The sequence below is a fragment of the Pocillopora damicornis genome, chromosome 9, assembly GCF_964200805.1.
Source record: "Pocillopora damicornis chromosome 9, jaPocDami1.2, whole genome shotgun sequence".
NCBI classification, from domain to species: domain Eukaryota; kingdom Metazoa; phylum Cnidaria; class Anthozoa; order Scleractinia; family Pocilloporidae; genus Pocillopora; species Pocillopora damicornis.
In genome coordinates, this window is record NC_142678.1 from 18,150,878 (window position 1) to 18,165,621 (window position 14,744).

At 38.2% G+C, this 14,744-nt stretch overlaps 1 protein-coding gene across 3 annotated transcripts; it reads left to right on the forward strand.

The window, feature by feature from the left end:
- Positions 1 to 459: 459 nt before the first annotated feature.
- LOC149040473 (uncharacterized) lies at positions 460 to 14,093 on the forward strand. 3 transcript variants are annotated; one of them, XM_089181434.1, is made up of 7 exons: positions 460 to 708; positions 799 to 885; positions 9,810 to 9,890; positions 10,773 to 11,045; positions 11,233 to 11,322; positions 12,302 to 12,523; positions 13,066 to 14,093. In XM_089181434.1, exons 3-7 carry the CDS (start codon positions 9,842 to 9,844, stop codon positions 13,215 to 13,217), a joined length of 786 nt encoding a protein of 261 aa, XP_089037560.1. In that variant the 5' UTR covers positions 460 to 708; positions 799 to 885; positions 9,810 to 9,841; the 3' UTR covers positions 13,218 to 14,093. The 3 variants fall into 3 exon arrangements, with proteins under 3 accessions (XP_089037560.1, XP_089037558.1, XP_089037559.1); XM_089181432.1 differs by lacking the exons at positions 460 to 708; positions 799 to 885 and adding an exon at positions 1,620 to 1,820; XM_089181433.1 differs by lacking the exons at positions 460 to 708; positions 799 to 885 and adding an exon at positions 2,284 to 2,550.
- The last annotated feature ends 651 nt before the right edge of the window (positions 14,094 to 14,744 follow it).

Consider the following 14,744-nt stretch of genomic DNA (forward strand, 5'->3'; position numbering starts at 1 on the left):
TAGTTTGTAAAAGTTCGTTGTTTTGTCCGCGGCGATGAGCAGCTTGGTTTTATGCGTTTGGTGTCGTCTTTGAGTTTGTTGAGAAAAGGATTGTTTACTTGTTTGAATTTCGTCTATTGTATTATTTTTAACATGTAGTGTTCAAATTCCTTTAACTCGTCGATCGGAGGGGGGTTCTTGGTAGACTTGAAGCCGTACGTGTCTTTGGAGTGAGTGGTCGTATCAGGGTTGAGGAAGAAGTAAGCTTTCCAGAAGTAGTTTTGCGATGGTAGAGGAATATTCTATTCCATTGCAGATTAGGGGGATAAAATAAAAGTTGTCTGTACCACGAAGCATGCCTTCACTGTCTAGACTGGGAGTCCTAAAGCTTTTTAAGCATGTATTCGAATATCTTATGACGATAGGCCCGCCACCCACCCGACCCCGCGCTATACTGTTTTCACTCAGCGGCTGGTCAACGGTCACGTTTATGAGGTAAACATGGCGATCGCTTCCTGATCACCGTTCTTGGCGATCAGAAAATCAAAATACCAGCGTGATATTGCCTCGAAGATGAAGCAGTTGTTTTATTTGATTCGTACTTCACATTCGAGTCGAAGCTTGGGTGGCACAGGTTATTTCTTACGGTGGAATCGACGAGAGGAATTCGAACACTAGTTGTAGTGTTTGAATTGTTGGAATAAATGGTCGCATGGGGATGTAGGAATAGTAAGTTTAACGAACGATTTCAAATTTTTCGGCTTGAATTGAAGTAAAGTTCATTTGAATTACTTTTGTATGTATTTCTGACGGTTTTAGATCTACCTGCTTGATTTATATCTGCCACGCTTCATGTTGACAAGTCCCTTAAAATGGCGGCCAAACTTGGAGATTGCCGAAAATTAGGTAAGTTCGCGGAGTTATAAAGTTTTCGTAAAGGTCGGGCCGCAAAGTTTTTTTCTGAAGTTACCTTTTCTATGGCACCTACTTCCTAGCTATGTTAGTTGGGTCAGTTAAGAACGCTTCACTTTTTCAAAAATTTACTTTGAATTTGATCGGTTTTGGCACGTGTGACTTAAGCGAACCGATAAGGTGTCATTCAAGTCTTCCTGTTTGCTTGATTGAAACGTGATGTTCACGAAAGTCACCTCGATAGATAAGATAGAGTTAATATACATGGTTGTGGTATTTATTTTTTGCTGAGTTCCGTAGTTTTTTGTAAATTGTCCTCCAAAGTTATCTCAATTTAAAGTCTTGAAAAGTGTCACGACAAGCCTTCGCTCGAGTGAAATTTAATTTCCGTAAAACCCTGAAAAATAAAGAGATCCGATCAGCCTTCAAAATAAGTTCACGTTCAAGTTTCCGTATTTCGATTTATAAAAACATAACCATGTAATCATGTCAATATAACGATGGAAGAACTTACCATATATTTTACAGTAATTAGTATTCTATGAGCTTTTCTTCTTTTAATCTGCAAATGTCATGCAGCGTTTTTAGATTTTCTGATTCAATTTTCTTGAGAAGCATACAAAATTACATTGTTCCACTAGCCATCTGAGATGAATTACTGGCACGTGAAGGTATGAACGACTTCCCGAAACCTTTATTCGTCTATTTTTGAAGAAAGGGGGAAGTAGCTAAGCAGGAAAAATTGGACGTGACTAAAAAAACAATCAATTATGTTGTACTGGTTAGACGGGGACTCGCCAGTAGCCGGGCTGGATTGCGCGTTATAATGCAGTCAATATTGCCCAATGGCCTTTGAGTATTGGAGGGTACAGAGGATATGTTAGTCATCAAAAACTGAAAACACATTTTTGAAAGACAATCGTTCGAAAGTAAGTACATTACATTTTAATTGTCCACCGAATAACTTTGGAAAAACTTGTTTATATGATAGAGATTTTAACCTCTGCTTGTCGAGATACGTACCTTTAAGGGTGTTGTTAGAAGACATCCGACACAATTTAAATGAAAGGTTCTTTACTACTTTTTCTTATCTGAGGGTGTATTCGCTTCCTTTGACTCACCCGTTTTTTGGTCGTAGATACGCGAAGCGTAGAAACGACTATTGTTAGGGGTCCGAATATGCAAATTTGTCACTCACTCAGATTTAAAGGGTAACTGACAGCTAACAGGTCACTTTTTTCGGAATACCGTCTATATGCCTCGGCTAACACATTGAAACAGATACAAGGTGCTTTGAATGCCTCTTTGTGCCTTTTTTCGCCGGGAAAACTGTCCAAGATGCAGCTTCGTGAGTCATCCGCCATAAACGCTTCGATTTTGATCATGTGACTTGACACGTCACACGTGTGTACATTAAGCAAAGTAAATAAGGCGAATAGTACTTCGAGTGAAAGCAGTTCTATTACGGGGTCTGATTATTCGGATTTTGAGGCTTCGATGGAAGGCGAACATAATGGAAGAGTTTATAAATCTGTTGGTAAAATCAGGCCCTGGCAATTTGAACCGCCAGGACGAACGTAATCTGAAATAGAGCGCGAGAGTCAGAGGAGGATCCATAGCCCGTGCACCGCGGCCGCCTCAATCAAGAAAGCGAGAATGGTGAGTGCATTTACGATTATAAATAAAGTATCTGAAAATCAGTCGCTTCTTAAACGTAGGAGCGATCAAGTAAAGAAAACCAAATGTACAGACTCTTGAATACCATGGGAGCCGGGAGCGAAGTGTTTTTATGCTACACGCACGTACCTTCCGAAGCTAAGGTTTCACTGACTGAAAATATAAACATACACGCTTGTGGAGGTGAATTGGCTGGATTATACACGTTCACACGCAATTGAATCGGTTTTAAGTTTTCCTGTGTTGTATTTTACGAACGATTTAAGATTCCTCGGCTTTTACTTTAAAACGTGATGTAGCAAAAAATAGCATTCGTACATGTAGAATTGTAAATAAAGTAAAGTAGCCTAAAGTTTGAGTTATCTCGCACGTTTGTGACAGTTACAAAGCTGATAACTGTTCTTTTTGGTGAAAGCAATCATAATTTGAGAAACATTACCTGCTTGTTATTTCCGTAGTACGAGTTTGTCGCGGACTCGATTCCTTCTTTTTTTACCAAAGCACTGCGTTTTAAACGGTGGGTACAAGATAGTCATATGACTTGTGCTTTAATGGTTTCCTCTTTCAGACTTTAGGCTTGTTTTATTTACGATAAACGTGCGCGAGTAATCTACTGTTCACTCAGCTGACATTGGTACATTTTTGAAACGAGTAACCTTTCGGACAGGATTGATTTCATCATGTTTCCGGTTGCAAATGAGAAACAACGCTTGAGCATGGCGCTCATAACAAGGCGATTCTTGTGACATCCATTTACAGCATGGTTCTGTTGTTATACACTTCCATTGGAAGTTAATTAAACTTAGGCACACGAATGTGCTATACATGCTGCTCAATGTTAGTTGTAATCATTCGTGAAAAACTTTCAGTTAGAGACGAAACGCATCGAGAGAAATAAACAAAAAGTTACAAAAGTAGGAAGTCATCTTTTGTGTTGCCTACTAGTCTCATTAAAAATTTTCTTAAAAGGATAAATCTTGCCCATTTCCGGACCGTGGAAGAGGACTTTTGTTCACGAAACCAGATGACGACCTCCCATAATACGTGACAATACTTTGCGTTTAGTCACGCTCACTCCTGAACCGATGGGCCTGAGGTCACAGTGATACACTCCAGACAAAATCTAAAGACAAATAGTTTTCGGCTTGGAATTAAAAAACATTTCTTTAAGTATAGAATTCGATAATAGTTAAGAGGAAAAATTGTGGGAACATATATATTTTTACAGCTGTTTGGAATAACGTGCAAATTATCTGTGGCTCTGAATACAGACATGCGATCCGTCGCGTTTCGATTATTCAACCTTCGTTATTTTATTTCTCACTTCGTATTTCGTAGTCTCTAAATGGTGACCTATATCAGAATCGAACAAATCTTACTTTTTTTCCGCTCGTAAATTTCGGCTGCAGCTGAACAGCCGAGACGAATTTGTTAGTCTAAGGTCTTGACATGACACTTTTCACTGCCTTTCACACGTGTGACGTATCACATCACGTGACCTGAATCGAACCGTTTTCAAAGTGGCCGTCGATTAGGCGTGAAAAAAAATTTGTAGAAAATTTAATTCTGCACAATATATCGTTAATTTGCTCATTTTGGATTCTTTAACCTAAGAGGAATGTATTGGGACAAAAAAAAGGAGAAAAATTTGGTGTCAGTAACCCTTTAAACAACTCGATATGTCAACGGCAGACCAGCTGATATCGATATTTCGAAATAATACTGAAGTAAATGCCGCGACGTTGAAATGGAATTCGACTTTTCTTCGAGGAAGTTTTGATTAATACTCGACGCAGTCAGCGCATGTGTAGGCGAGACAAAGCTGTTCGCAAGAAAAAGATGTGACTACGATTGTAGACGCTGAATGCGAAGAGTCTTTGACCCCTCGAAACGTTTGCTCGTCGATCCTCCAAGCTCACAGGGGGTTTATAAATAGGGAACCTTTTACGAGTGAATCTTAGAGCGAAACTTTGATCGAACTAATGGGGGAACTTATGAGCACTGATATCAGCAAAAGTATGAATGAAACATAAGGTGAAACAAACATCAGTAGCACAACTGATCAGTCCATAATATCCAACCAAAACACTCTCGTGGCCAAGCAGAATGAAACGCAGTCAGAGGACTTATCTGATGGTCAACCAATGAACAGAAAAGGAAAGCTTATATGGAAAAATACATGACAAGAAGGAGAAGAAATAATAAGTTCAGAAATAAGCAAAACAGAGCTCTGCACGCAAAAAGATTAAAAAACATTGAAAAAAGAGAATCTCAAAGGCAGACATTTAACAAACGCAAAGAATCAAATCTTGATCATATCAGAGAACTGAATAGGCAGGCATTTGCCAAAAGTAAAAAGAGTAACCCTCAGCATGTACAAGAAGTGAACAAAAATGCACAGAATAGCACAGAATTTTTCAACCAAATGTTATTCTTTTTTTAATATTATTAAATCCCCTGGTATCAGTTAATATTCTTGTGATTAAAATAATTACATCAAATCTTGCAGATGTATGGCAGATTATTTTTTCTCTGAACCTCCTAACATTTTACCATTTGAAGGGACTGGTATTGGCTATAAAAGTATGGTCAAAGTAAAGGTTTTTGCACAACCTGTGCATTGAGTTTTTGTTATAAAATATTGTATCCTTCTCAAAACTAGTTTATCAGAATAAGAATGAGTTACCGGGAACAATTATGGCTTTTGTGATGATAGTTTCCAGATTTGAAAAAAAGTCACTGCCTACTTAAATCCTCAGTTCCTTTGCCTTGCTAGCCCAACCTCATCAAAACATTGCCAACAGGAGTGATTAGCAAATTATTGATACAGACAAGAGGGCCTATTCCCACATACATCCTCCTCAACCCTCTTAGCTTACTATGGTCATGGCATTTCAAACATGGTGTATATGCCACAAGTTTTCCATTTCCCTGACTAATTACTTTGTAATAGTGTTTATTTGTTGAGGAAATGGTTGGGTTGAAATATAATACAAAGACGTGCCAGTAGATAGTTTTATTACAGTTTTTATTCAGTGTAACGTAGGGCTGGAAAATAAACTAATAAGAGCTCCGCTTTTAGGCTTGGCTAAATGGCTAATATAAGTAAAGTAAAAGTAAAGTAAGTAAATTAAGTAAGCTTGGCTAATATAAGTAAAAGCTGAAAATTTGTCCTGTAGAAGAGACTCTAGTCTCTTAACGTCAAGACTTGTTCACCATTGCTGAAATCAAGTCACAGTTTTATTGAGAAAAACAAAAACAAAAACGAAAAAACCTGTACGGCAATTTTTAAACTTTTTTAAAACTTGAAATTGATCAGATGCTTAAGTAATATATAGAAATATGCATTACCCAGACTCGACCAGGTTCAACTTTAAAGGGTTGTCACTATAAATCATTGCCAAATTATCTGAGCAGCAGTATAAACGATGTTTAATTTATGAGGTTGATATTAAAAGTTATAACACGCGAACATGCCCCACTTGGATTACAAGACACTCTACGCCCTCATCACTTTTAAAGCAAGACCAAGTTTATTCGAGATTTTTCTCATTCGTTTATCAATGGAAAGTTTCTAAACGACAACTTTCACTAAAGACATAAATAGTATTGTGCGACGAATTATATCTCGCTTCATGCTTTCATAAATACCCTTTGGCGCTTTTACCTTCAAACCCTTACTCAATTCCGCATCATTCGTTTTCAGTGAGAATGATTTAAAATAAGTTATCCCCACAAAACCAAACTAAAAGTACTAATAATGTCTGGCAGAATTATTTGGAATCGAGGCTCGGTCAACTGTAAACAATAACAAAATCTAAGCTGCCATTCACAAATAATACAATTTTTAAACTGGTCTGACAAATACCAAACCATGAAAAGCCAAAAGATTGAATTTTGGTTAACGGAGAGTAAATTTACAAAATAAACACCCATGGTGAGCGATCGTTTGTTCTCTATCACGTAAAAGCTGCATTTTTTCATGTCTCTTAATTCTGAGCAACTGGGAATGAGGAAGCGAGGGTTCCTTGTTAGTCTCGTCACGAACGACAGCTAGTTTCCCCTATTGCTGAGGCCAGAAAACGTGACTAAGGAAAACCGACATTTGTTCCATTTGTGCTATCGTCAGCATCTGCTCGTTAGATCCCCGACAGTCCATTTGCAAATTGCATCAAGCTGATGCAGTGAATGGTCAGAAATCCCTTTGCTTAGAATCTGAGACGGAATATCTTATGCTGCTCGAATATACCTTCTTTGAGTAAGCTTAAAGTGCACGGAAGCATCAAACGTTATAAGTCACGTTTGTTTGTTACATTCGACTTGCTGAGTAATATTTCTCTTTGCTTTCTACATTCACAATATACTTTGGACATGATCACTTGGCTGATCGTCGAGATGAAGTTGATACTAATAAACAGACGCTTAGGGTTTCGGGACCGGCCATTATTTATCGCCGGGGGAGGGGGAGGTCGAACGATTTTGGTTGCGTCACGATACAAATTACTTGATTTCCCCATAAGGCTTTATAATAGTTTTATGGTGCCCCTCTTTGATCGCTTAGATGACGTTCCAAACTTCCTATTTTTGAACATGTTTGCGATTCAAACATAAATACAGCTTAAGTACACTCTGTATACTACGGGGGGAGGGAGGAGTGTAATTTTCAACTTTGGACCTTTCCATGAATTTTCCTGTTTGGGATGTTTAGGCTATCATGTTATCCTACACCAAATAAGATAATTCTGAAAGTTGACAAAACAACAGAATACTGCCATCTTGTTTTCCTTACAATAATATCTGAGAACAGCATAACTGTTTGAAGTAGTGCAGATTTGCACATGATCAGAGAAGTCTGGTTAGAAGGATTAAACCAATAGATTTTAATCAGATCAACAGATTATTTCTCAACAATGTGAAATATTTTTTAAGTCTAACCTATATCGTCTTCCATTATCGCATCCCGATGCTACCTTTATATACCTCAAATCTCTGGATGAACAAGGAAGTTGCTATTAAACTATTGGTGAAAAGTGCTTAAAAAAAGGATTGTGGACTCGATTGCGCGATATATAGCAGTCGATGATTGACCTCCAGCTGTATTATTCCTCGGTGGATTTCAATGCTCAGCAACTGTGTAAGCACATCCTTCGAAAGACAGTTCATCTTCAGTAAATGCAGCATTTTTAAACTGTTCATTTAATAATTTTGAAAAATACCCGTAAAAAAACATGTTGATATCAAACGTGACTTCCTGACTACCTTACTTCGAACATGTCGAGATACTTACCTTCGAAGCTGTTCGTGAACAACTACACGACTGCTTGTCGTGACACTTTTCAAGACTTTAATTTCATACAACTTTGGAGGACAATTTACAAAAAACTACGGAACTCAGCAAAAAACAAATACCACAGCCATGTACATAAACTCTATCTTATCTATCGAGGCGACTTTCGTAAACATCACGTGTCAATCAAAGAAACAGGAAGACTTGAATGACACCTTATCGGTTCGCCTAAATCAAACACGCCAAAACCGATCAAATTCAAGGTAAATTTTTGAAAAAGTGAGGCGTTCTTAACTGATCCAACTAACATAGCTAGGAAGAAGGTGCCATAGAAAAGATAACTACAGAAAAAAACTTTGCGGCCCGACCTTTACGAGAACTTCATAACTCCGTGAACTTACCTAATTTTCGGCAATCTCCAAGTTTGGCCGCCATTTTGAGGGACTTGTCAACATGAAGCGTAACCGATATGAATCAAGCAGTCTTGAAAAGTGTCACGACAAGCCTTCGCTCGAGTGAAATTTAATTTCCGTAAAACTCTGAAAAATAAAGAGATCCGATCAAACTGATTGTGGTTTTAGTATAGGTACATGAATGTCTTACAACACACGAGAAACGACCGAAATCCGTGTCTCAAGCAAAATCGACCGGACCGCTCTTACAGAGACACTCTCTTAATTGTGTCTGATGCATTCACGATGTTGCGGTTCATTTGTTATCGAAATTTGTTTAGAAATGTGCTTTATCCAACACCCAAAGAAAGAAGAGAAGTTAGTATGTACTTGTGCCTATTCTGGTGATACCTTAAATTTATTTGTAGCCTTAGTCAGTTTTAGGCATCCAGCTAATCTCTCTGGTAGAAATTGCTCCTTTCTGTTTACTGCTGGTGCTCATGGCAGGGCTGTTTTCACTTACACTCAAGTCATATCCGGCTAAAAACAAGCCATAGCTTCCGTGTTCCTCTCGGTCTGAGAGATTTGTATATATATATATATATATATATATATATATATATATATATATATATATATATCTATATATATAATTTTTTCTCTAAAGCGTTCGTTGTAACGGAGAATCACTCTAATGTGTGTGATCGAGCCAAAAAATTTCTGCATCAATATTCACTTGGCTTGATTTAACCCTCTCACTCCCACAAGTGACCAAGACAGAATTTCTCCTTACAGTATAAATACAATATCAAGTCGGTAGGTGACGAGGGTAAAGTGAAATATCAATTCTGGGATTATTAGTTGTTCCAATACGAAATTCTCTGAACTAACATCAGAAGAATTGTATGGCAGACAGAGAGGAGACTTATCAATGAGATCTTGGGAGTTAAAGGGTTAAGGACCTTTTAATCGGCATTAGAACCAATCAAAAGCAAAGTATACTCTGTATACATCACTCGACAAAGACGCCTTTGTTACATTAGTTACGGTATTCGTTTTTATCATCGTTTTTTTACGTCACACCCACAACGAAAAACCTAACTAGTGACAGAAGACTTTCATCCGGCGTTATGTGTTCCGTCTTTCGATTGTTAAAACACAACCAGGTAATATCGTCAATATAACGATCGAGGAGGTTGCTCCAAATTTTTATGGTATTTAGAAACTGTATAATTTGTCTGGAGTCTTCATATTTGCGACTTATTAAAGGACTTCAGTCTTCATCTGATAAAAATTACGCTGTGACTAGAAAGCCGGCAGCCGGGCACAGTCTCAAATAAACTAAATGCCCGGCGATCAGAAATTTTCAAAGATTTTCCACCGAAAGATTCTTTCAAACCTTTTTGGGATTATCAGCTGTTTTTTTAGAAATGTCAAGCGATTCCAAAAATTTATTTGTTTCCTGAGTGGACAAACTCTCCGAGCTTGAGCATCACTGAAATATCAATCATACATGCATATCACAAAGCTAAATCAACTTCCAGGCCATTTTGTTCCCACAGGCTTTTGACAGTCAAGAGAGATAACTGCAGATATGTCAGACGTCAATGATGAGCGCTATATGAGGAAGTTCCACGATAAAGGTAAGAATTACGGTGCTAAACCAGCAAAACGAATTCATAATTTACTTGTATCAACTGAGTTGATGATGTGCATTCCTCGGAGCGAAATGACGAAGGGCTCACGCTCGGAACGTCGGCTTAGAAACTCTTTGCGCCAGTGGCCAATTTACATTAAATACCAATTTACGTAAGTGCCCTTAAAACTTTGCACCTACCTTAAAGGCTGTATGCCACCATTAGGTGTTGCTGGATGCAGTTGGTGTGGTTTGGTGTAGTTTGATGGCATGGGTGTAGTTCTGTTTAGTTGGTGTAGTTTCTTGTAACTAATGTAGCAGCAGTACAATTTGATGTGATTGTTGTAGTTTGGTGTAGTTTGCTGGAATTGGTATACTTCGTTTTAGTTGGTGTAGTTCGGTTTAGTTAATGTAGCTGGTGTACTCGGTTTAACTGTTGTAGCTGGTGTAGTTTAATGATGTAGTTTGGTGACGTTTTTGTGTAGTTTGGTGTAGATCGGTCTAGCTTGTATGCTTTGCTTTGGTTTGTGTTGTTTGGTGTATAGTGAGGTGTCGGTCAGTGCAACTACACCTTACGACAGCAACGACATGAACTACAAAAGTTACACCAAATAACACTTAACTTTCTTACAGCACACCAAACTGCACAAGTGCTTAAGTGCTAGGGCAAACATGGAACTGTCTTCGGTAATTATGTTTAGCAGTTAAGTCTTTAATTCAGCTTTTTAATTATGTTCTCGAGGAGATTATCGACGTAGATTCTTTACAAATCTTTTCACGGTTTACATGATGTCGAGGTTTGTTGAAATTATTCTTGAATCTTGTCTCAAATATTTGTCGAAACATGTTCTGTTGCAGTTATAAGCTGTTTCCTTTTTTTCTTGTTTAGTGCCAACCGTGGTGAGAAAGACAACTGTTACTCTACAGATAGCCACACTTTTTAAAAAAATCATAGGAAACTGCTGGAAAGACGTTGGAGCATTTCTTGGGATTCCTGAGGACGAACTTGATAGTATAGACAAGAGTGACAAAAGCGATCAAGAAAAGGCAGGTGCTATGCTCAAATTATGGAGGGATAGGGAAGGACACCGCGCAACCGTGGGCCGTCTTGAGACCGCTCTTAATCGAATCGAACAGCAAAGGATCGCAGACAGGCTGTTAGGTATTTAAATCATCTCGATTGAATATAATCCAGAGTATTTACTGATGAGGTCTTCAAATCTACTCTGATGCAACTTAAGGTGGTCACGGTGTTTTTAGTTGCTGCGAGAACCTGCAATTTGCATTTGCAGTATTAATTCACATTATCTAAATTCTCTCATCATTGATTTTCTTCGTTTCTGGAATAGACATTGCCCGAACGGAAAAACGAAGAGAAGGCGAACGAAAAGGCAACGAGTCAGAGGAGCATCTAGAAACATGCAGCAGCCCGTTGAAAGGTATGATCAACATTTACAGAAATGTTTCCTTTACACTCTGTGAAGAATAAGTAAATGTATGAATATTGGTGCGTAAACCATTTCAAGTGCCTCTCGCTTTTAATGTGCGCTCAGGTGACTCAGGCAATTATAAAGTCCTCTTGCAGTGTTCTAGGGCAACGGAAAGTATAGGAGTAATCACCTTTACTAATCCACTGTTTGAGAAGCACTTTATCTCATGTTTCAATACATTTGAATTTTGATCGGCGCCATTTCTTTGCTGATCACCGTTTAATAAGTTAAGCTACATGGCGATCGGGGCTAGAATTTCTTCTCCCCTATTCAGAAACTCGATGTCAGGCTTGTAGAAGTCCTTGTTGTGATCAATTTAAATCATTAAATCTTACTTGGGATTTACAAACCAGTCAGACATGTCTCTATCACGGTTTGTTTTGAATTGAGTTCTTTACTTTATTCCCACTAAAAATCCCGGTGAGTAACCAACTCTGTTGTATCTTCAAAATTTTAAACCACTATTTTGAAATAGCACTTTGATTTCTTATGTTATAAGTACTTCTCGCAGAATTTTGCTTTGCACTTACAAACCGAATACACAAGCTTTGTAAGAATCTTGTATTAAATAAGTTTTGAACTTGGACAAAAAAATAACATTACGGTTTTCATCAACAGCTGAGTCGAGAATAGAAAGCACTCAATTAGTTACCTTAAAAACCCAGTCTGTTAAAAAAAAACAGGGGCCGTCATTGTCTTGTACATAGAAAACATTGATGTAAATGATAAATGTGTTAGTTCTCAAGTGCACAACAATTGTGCCAACGAGATCGTTTGATTCGTTTCTATTCCTTGTTTATGACTGTCTTGGAATTGATGAGTGACCCAAATATCTTCTTGATGTTCTTGCGTAATGACGCATAATTTTTCGAAAGATGGCAACTAACAGCGTTATATTTATTCTTTCGTTTGATATTACGCGACAAAGAGGGCGAGAACGGGCTAAACCAAACCAGGGACAAAGGAGTTTCCCCTGAGATGATGCTAAGTACCGCGGGAGAGGTCAATGCATCGAGAACAGGAGGCATGGAACAAAGTGAAAGGGGAGATGAGCCAAGAGCTGAAAGGTGGAGTTTGGATGAGTTAAAAAGAGTGGAACGTCTCGAAAAAGTTAGACAGAGTAATTTGTTAAAACTCAAGACTAGAGTAGGTAAGTTCCAGTTCGGAAAAAACAATGCAAACGCTACATGTTTTGCATAGACTATTAAGATGCTGATTCTTCTCAAGCTCTGTCGTGTCAGTCGCCATTGCTCTGAAAAATTCGAGCGTTTGCCAGACACATCTATTGTATCTTTCTTTGATTTTGGTCAGCCTTGGGATGTTCTGATTAAAATGTTTTAAAAGGCTTAATCTAATCTAGGTTTCTAATTAAGTTCTAATCAAGTGAGGAAATTTTTTTTGTAGATAGAAATAAAAGAGATGGTAAGTTTTGAGCTCGGTAAAGAAACAGAGAAAGATGTTTTTTTTTTTCGTCTTGTCACGAGCTTGGGACAAACTGAGCTCCCATGAGAAGTCGAACCTCCGCGCTCCGATGTTATACCACTGAGCCGCAGAGACTCAACAGTGAGCGAGGTCTATTACGAAGTTCATTTAAACTTTATTTTTATCTCTCATAAATCACTTTTGCGACAATGAGTAATTAATGATAAGTGCACCTTAAGACATTTCTTTTCTTGCTTTTGTACAATGCAGATGAACGTTCTAGGATTCAACAAAACAGGAGGAGGAACGACCTATTTGAAACGAGGCACAGCCTGCAGGTGGCAGTTACAGTCGAGTCACCCACGGACCAACTCGCCCACGCTAACTCTCCGACGCTTAAAATTACTATTCTATTGCCTTAGTCTTTTGAATCGTGTTCATTAATGCAAAGGTTATTCACAAATCCATTTATTAATCCGCAGTTGATAAATGTGATTTTCGGTCGTACACCATAGATGGAGGAAGATGCATTAAAAGAGGACATTGAACAATGCATTTTATAACGTAGAGCGGAGAATGACACATAAAGGGGCTGAGAAAGTCAGAAAGGTGAAGGAATAGTTCTCAGCTGCAGAAGCGTCATGAAAAGGCTGTTCCGCACTGTCGTCACTATACTATGCTTTTTATCATCAACGTCGGCTCTTTTCAATAGCAGACAAAATAAAAGCCGTAAGCTAGAACTGGAAAGAATGTGGTATAAGAGATAGGGTTTGAAATTTCCACTAGCTTTTCGCCAAGGCGATTGAGATTGGAATGTTGGTGACCAGAATTTCGCCTGCAGCCGAGTAATTAACTTGTTGTGAGATATGAGAAATAGAGCAGCCAGCTGAGGCCAAACACCTCTTATAGTGCCTTGTGCCTAAGTAATTATCTCTACAGTAATTTAATGATCCTTTTCAAATCCTATTGTTCTTTGTTTGTGTTGGATCTTCGATTTTGGTCGCACGTTTGTGTTATAATTGTGATACTCATCAAATCCTTTTGTTCCTTGTTTGTGTTGAATCTTGGTTTTTCATCAAGCCGAAGGTTGTTGTTCTTGTTTATTGTTATAGTTGTGCAAAAACATCATTTATCTTTTTCTGAGTTCGTGAGCGGGTGGTATTCTACAAATCCTGCAATCTGATTGGTTCCGAGAGCGGGGAGAACTTTCAGCGGGCGAAAAATGTTTCGAAGTTTTCTTGGAAGCCTTTTAAATCACCTTTTAATATTATTACACAAATAAATATGTTTTGATGTAACCTCTCTCTTTCATTTGCATTGCCCTCGCTCATAAATTGTTCCGTTTATGGAGAATCTTGCCGTAATTACAGCCCTTTAGCATTCAGGTTCTTTTCGCAGCCATTTGTTAGGTTTCAGAATAAAATGAAAATGCAAGGCCAAGACCTCGGGCACTTTTTTCCCCAAAACGGACCTCCCGTCTGGTGAATAACATATATCTATAATACAGAGCTTTTACGAACACTGATATTTCAGCAGAAATCGAATGTAAACGCTTGCATTAAAATTGTTATTTGGTATAAATGAACTTCTGACTAGAATACCTGTTAATACATTAGACTGCGCTCCATTCTATCCGTCCACTTAATTCCGCTTATTTTCAGCGTTTGAAAGTTTTATTTGAAGTGGCACTTCGAAACAAATTCAAGTTGCAATAAACGAGAGTTGGACCGAAACGCTGCTATTGATTAAGTTCGAAATTACAGAGGGATAGTGCTCTGTACACACGTGTAAATTGCCAAACCAGGAGAACTGCAATATTTTGACTATTGTAGTGTGTAGGTTGCAATATGGATAACATTTCGGCTTGTTTGATTTGTGGGTTTAGTCTATATCACCCCTGATAATTTCCCTGCTGACAAAAAGGACCGCCCCGCCCCATTTTCCTTAGG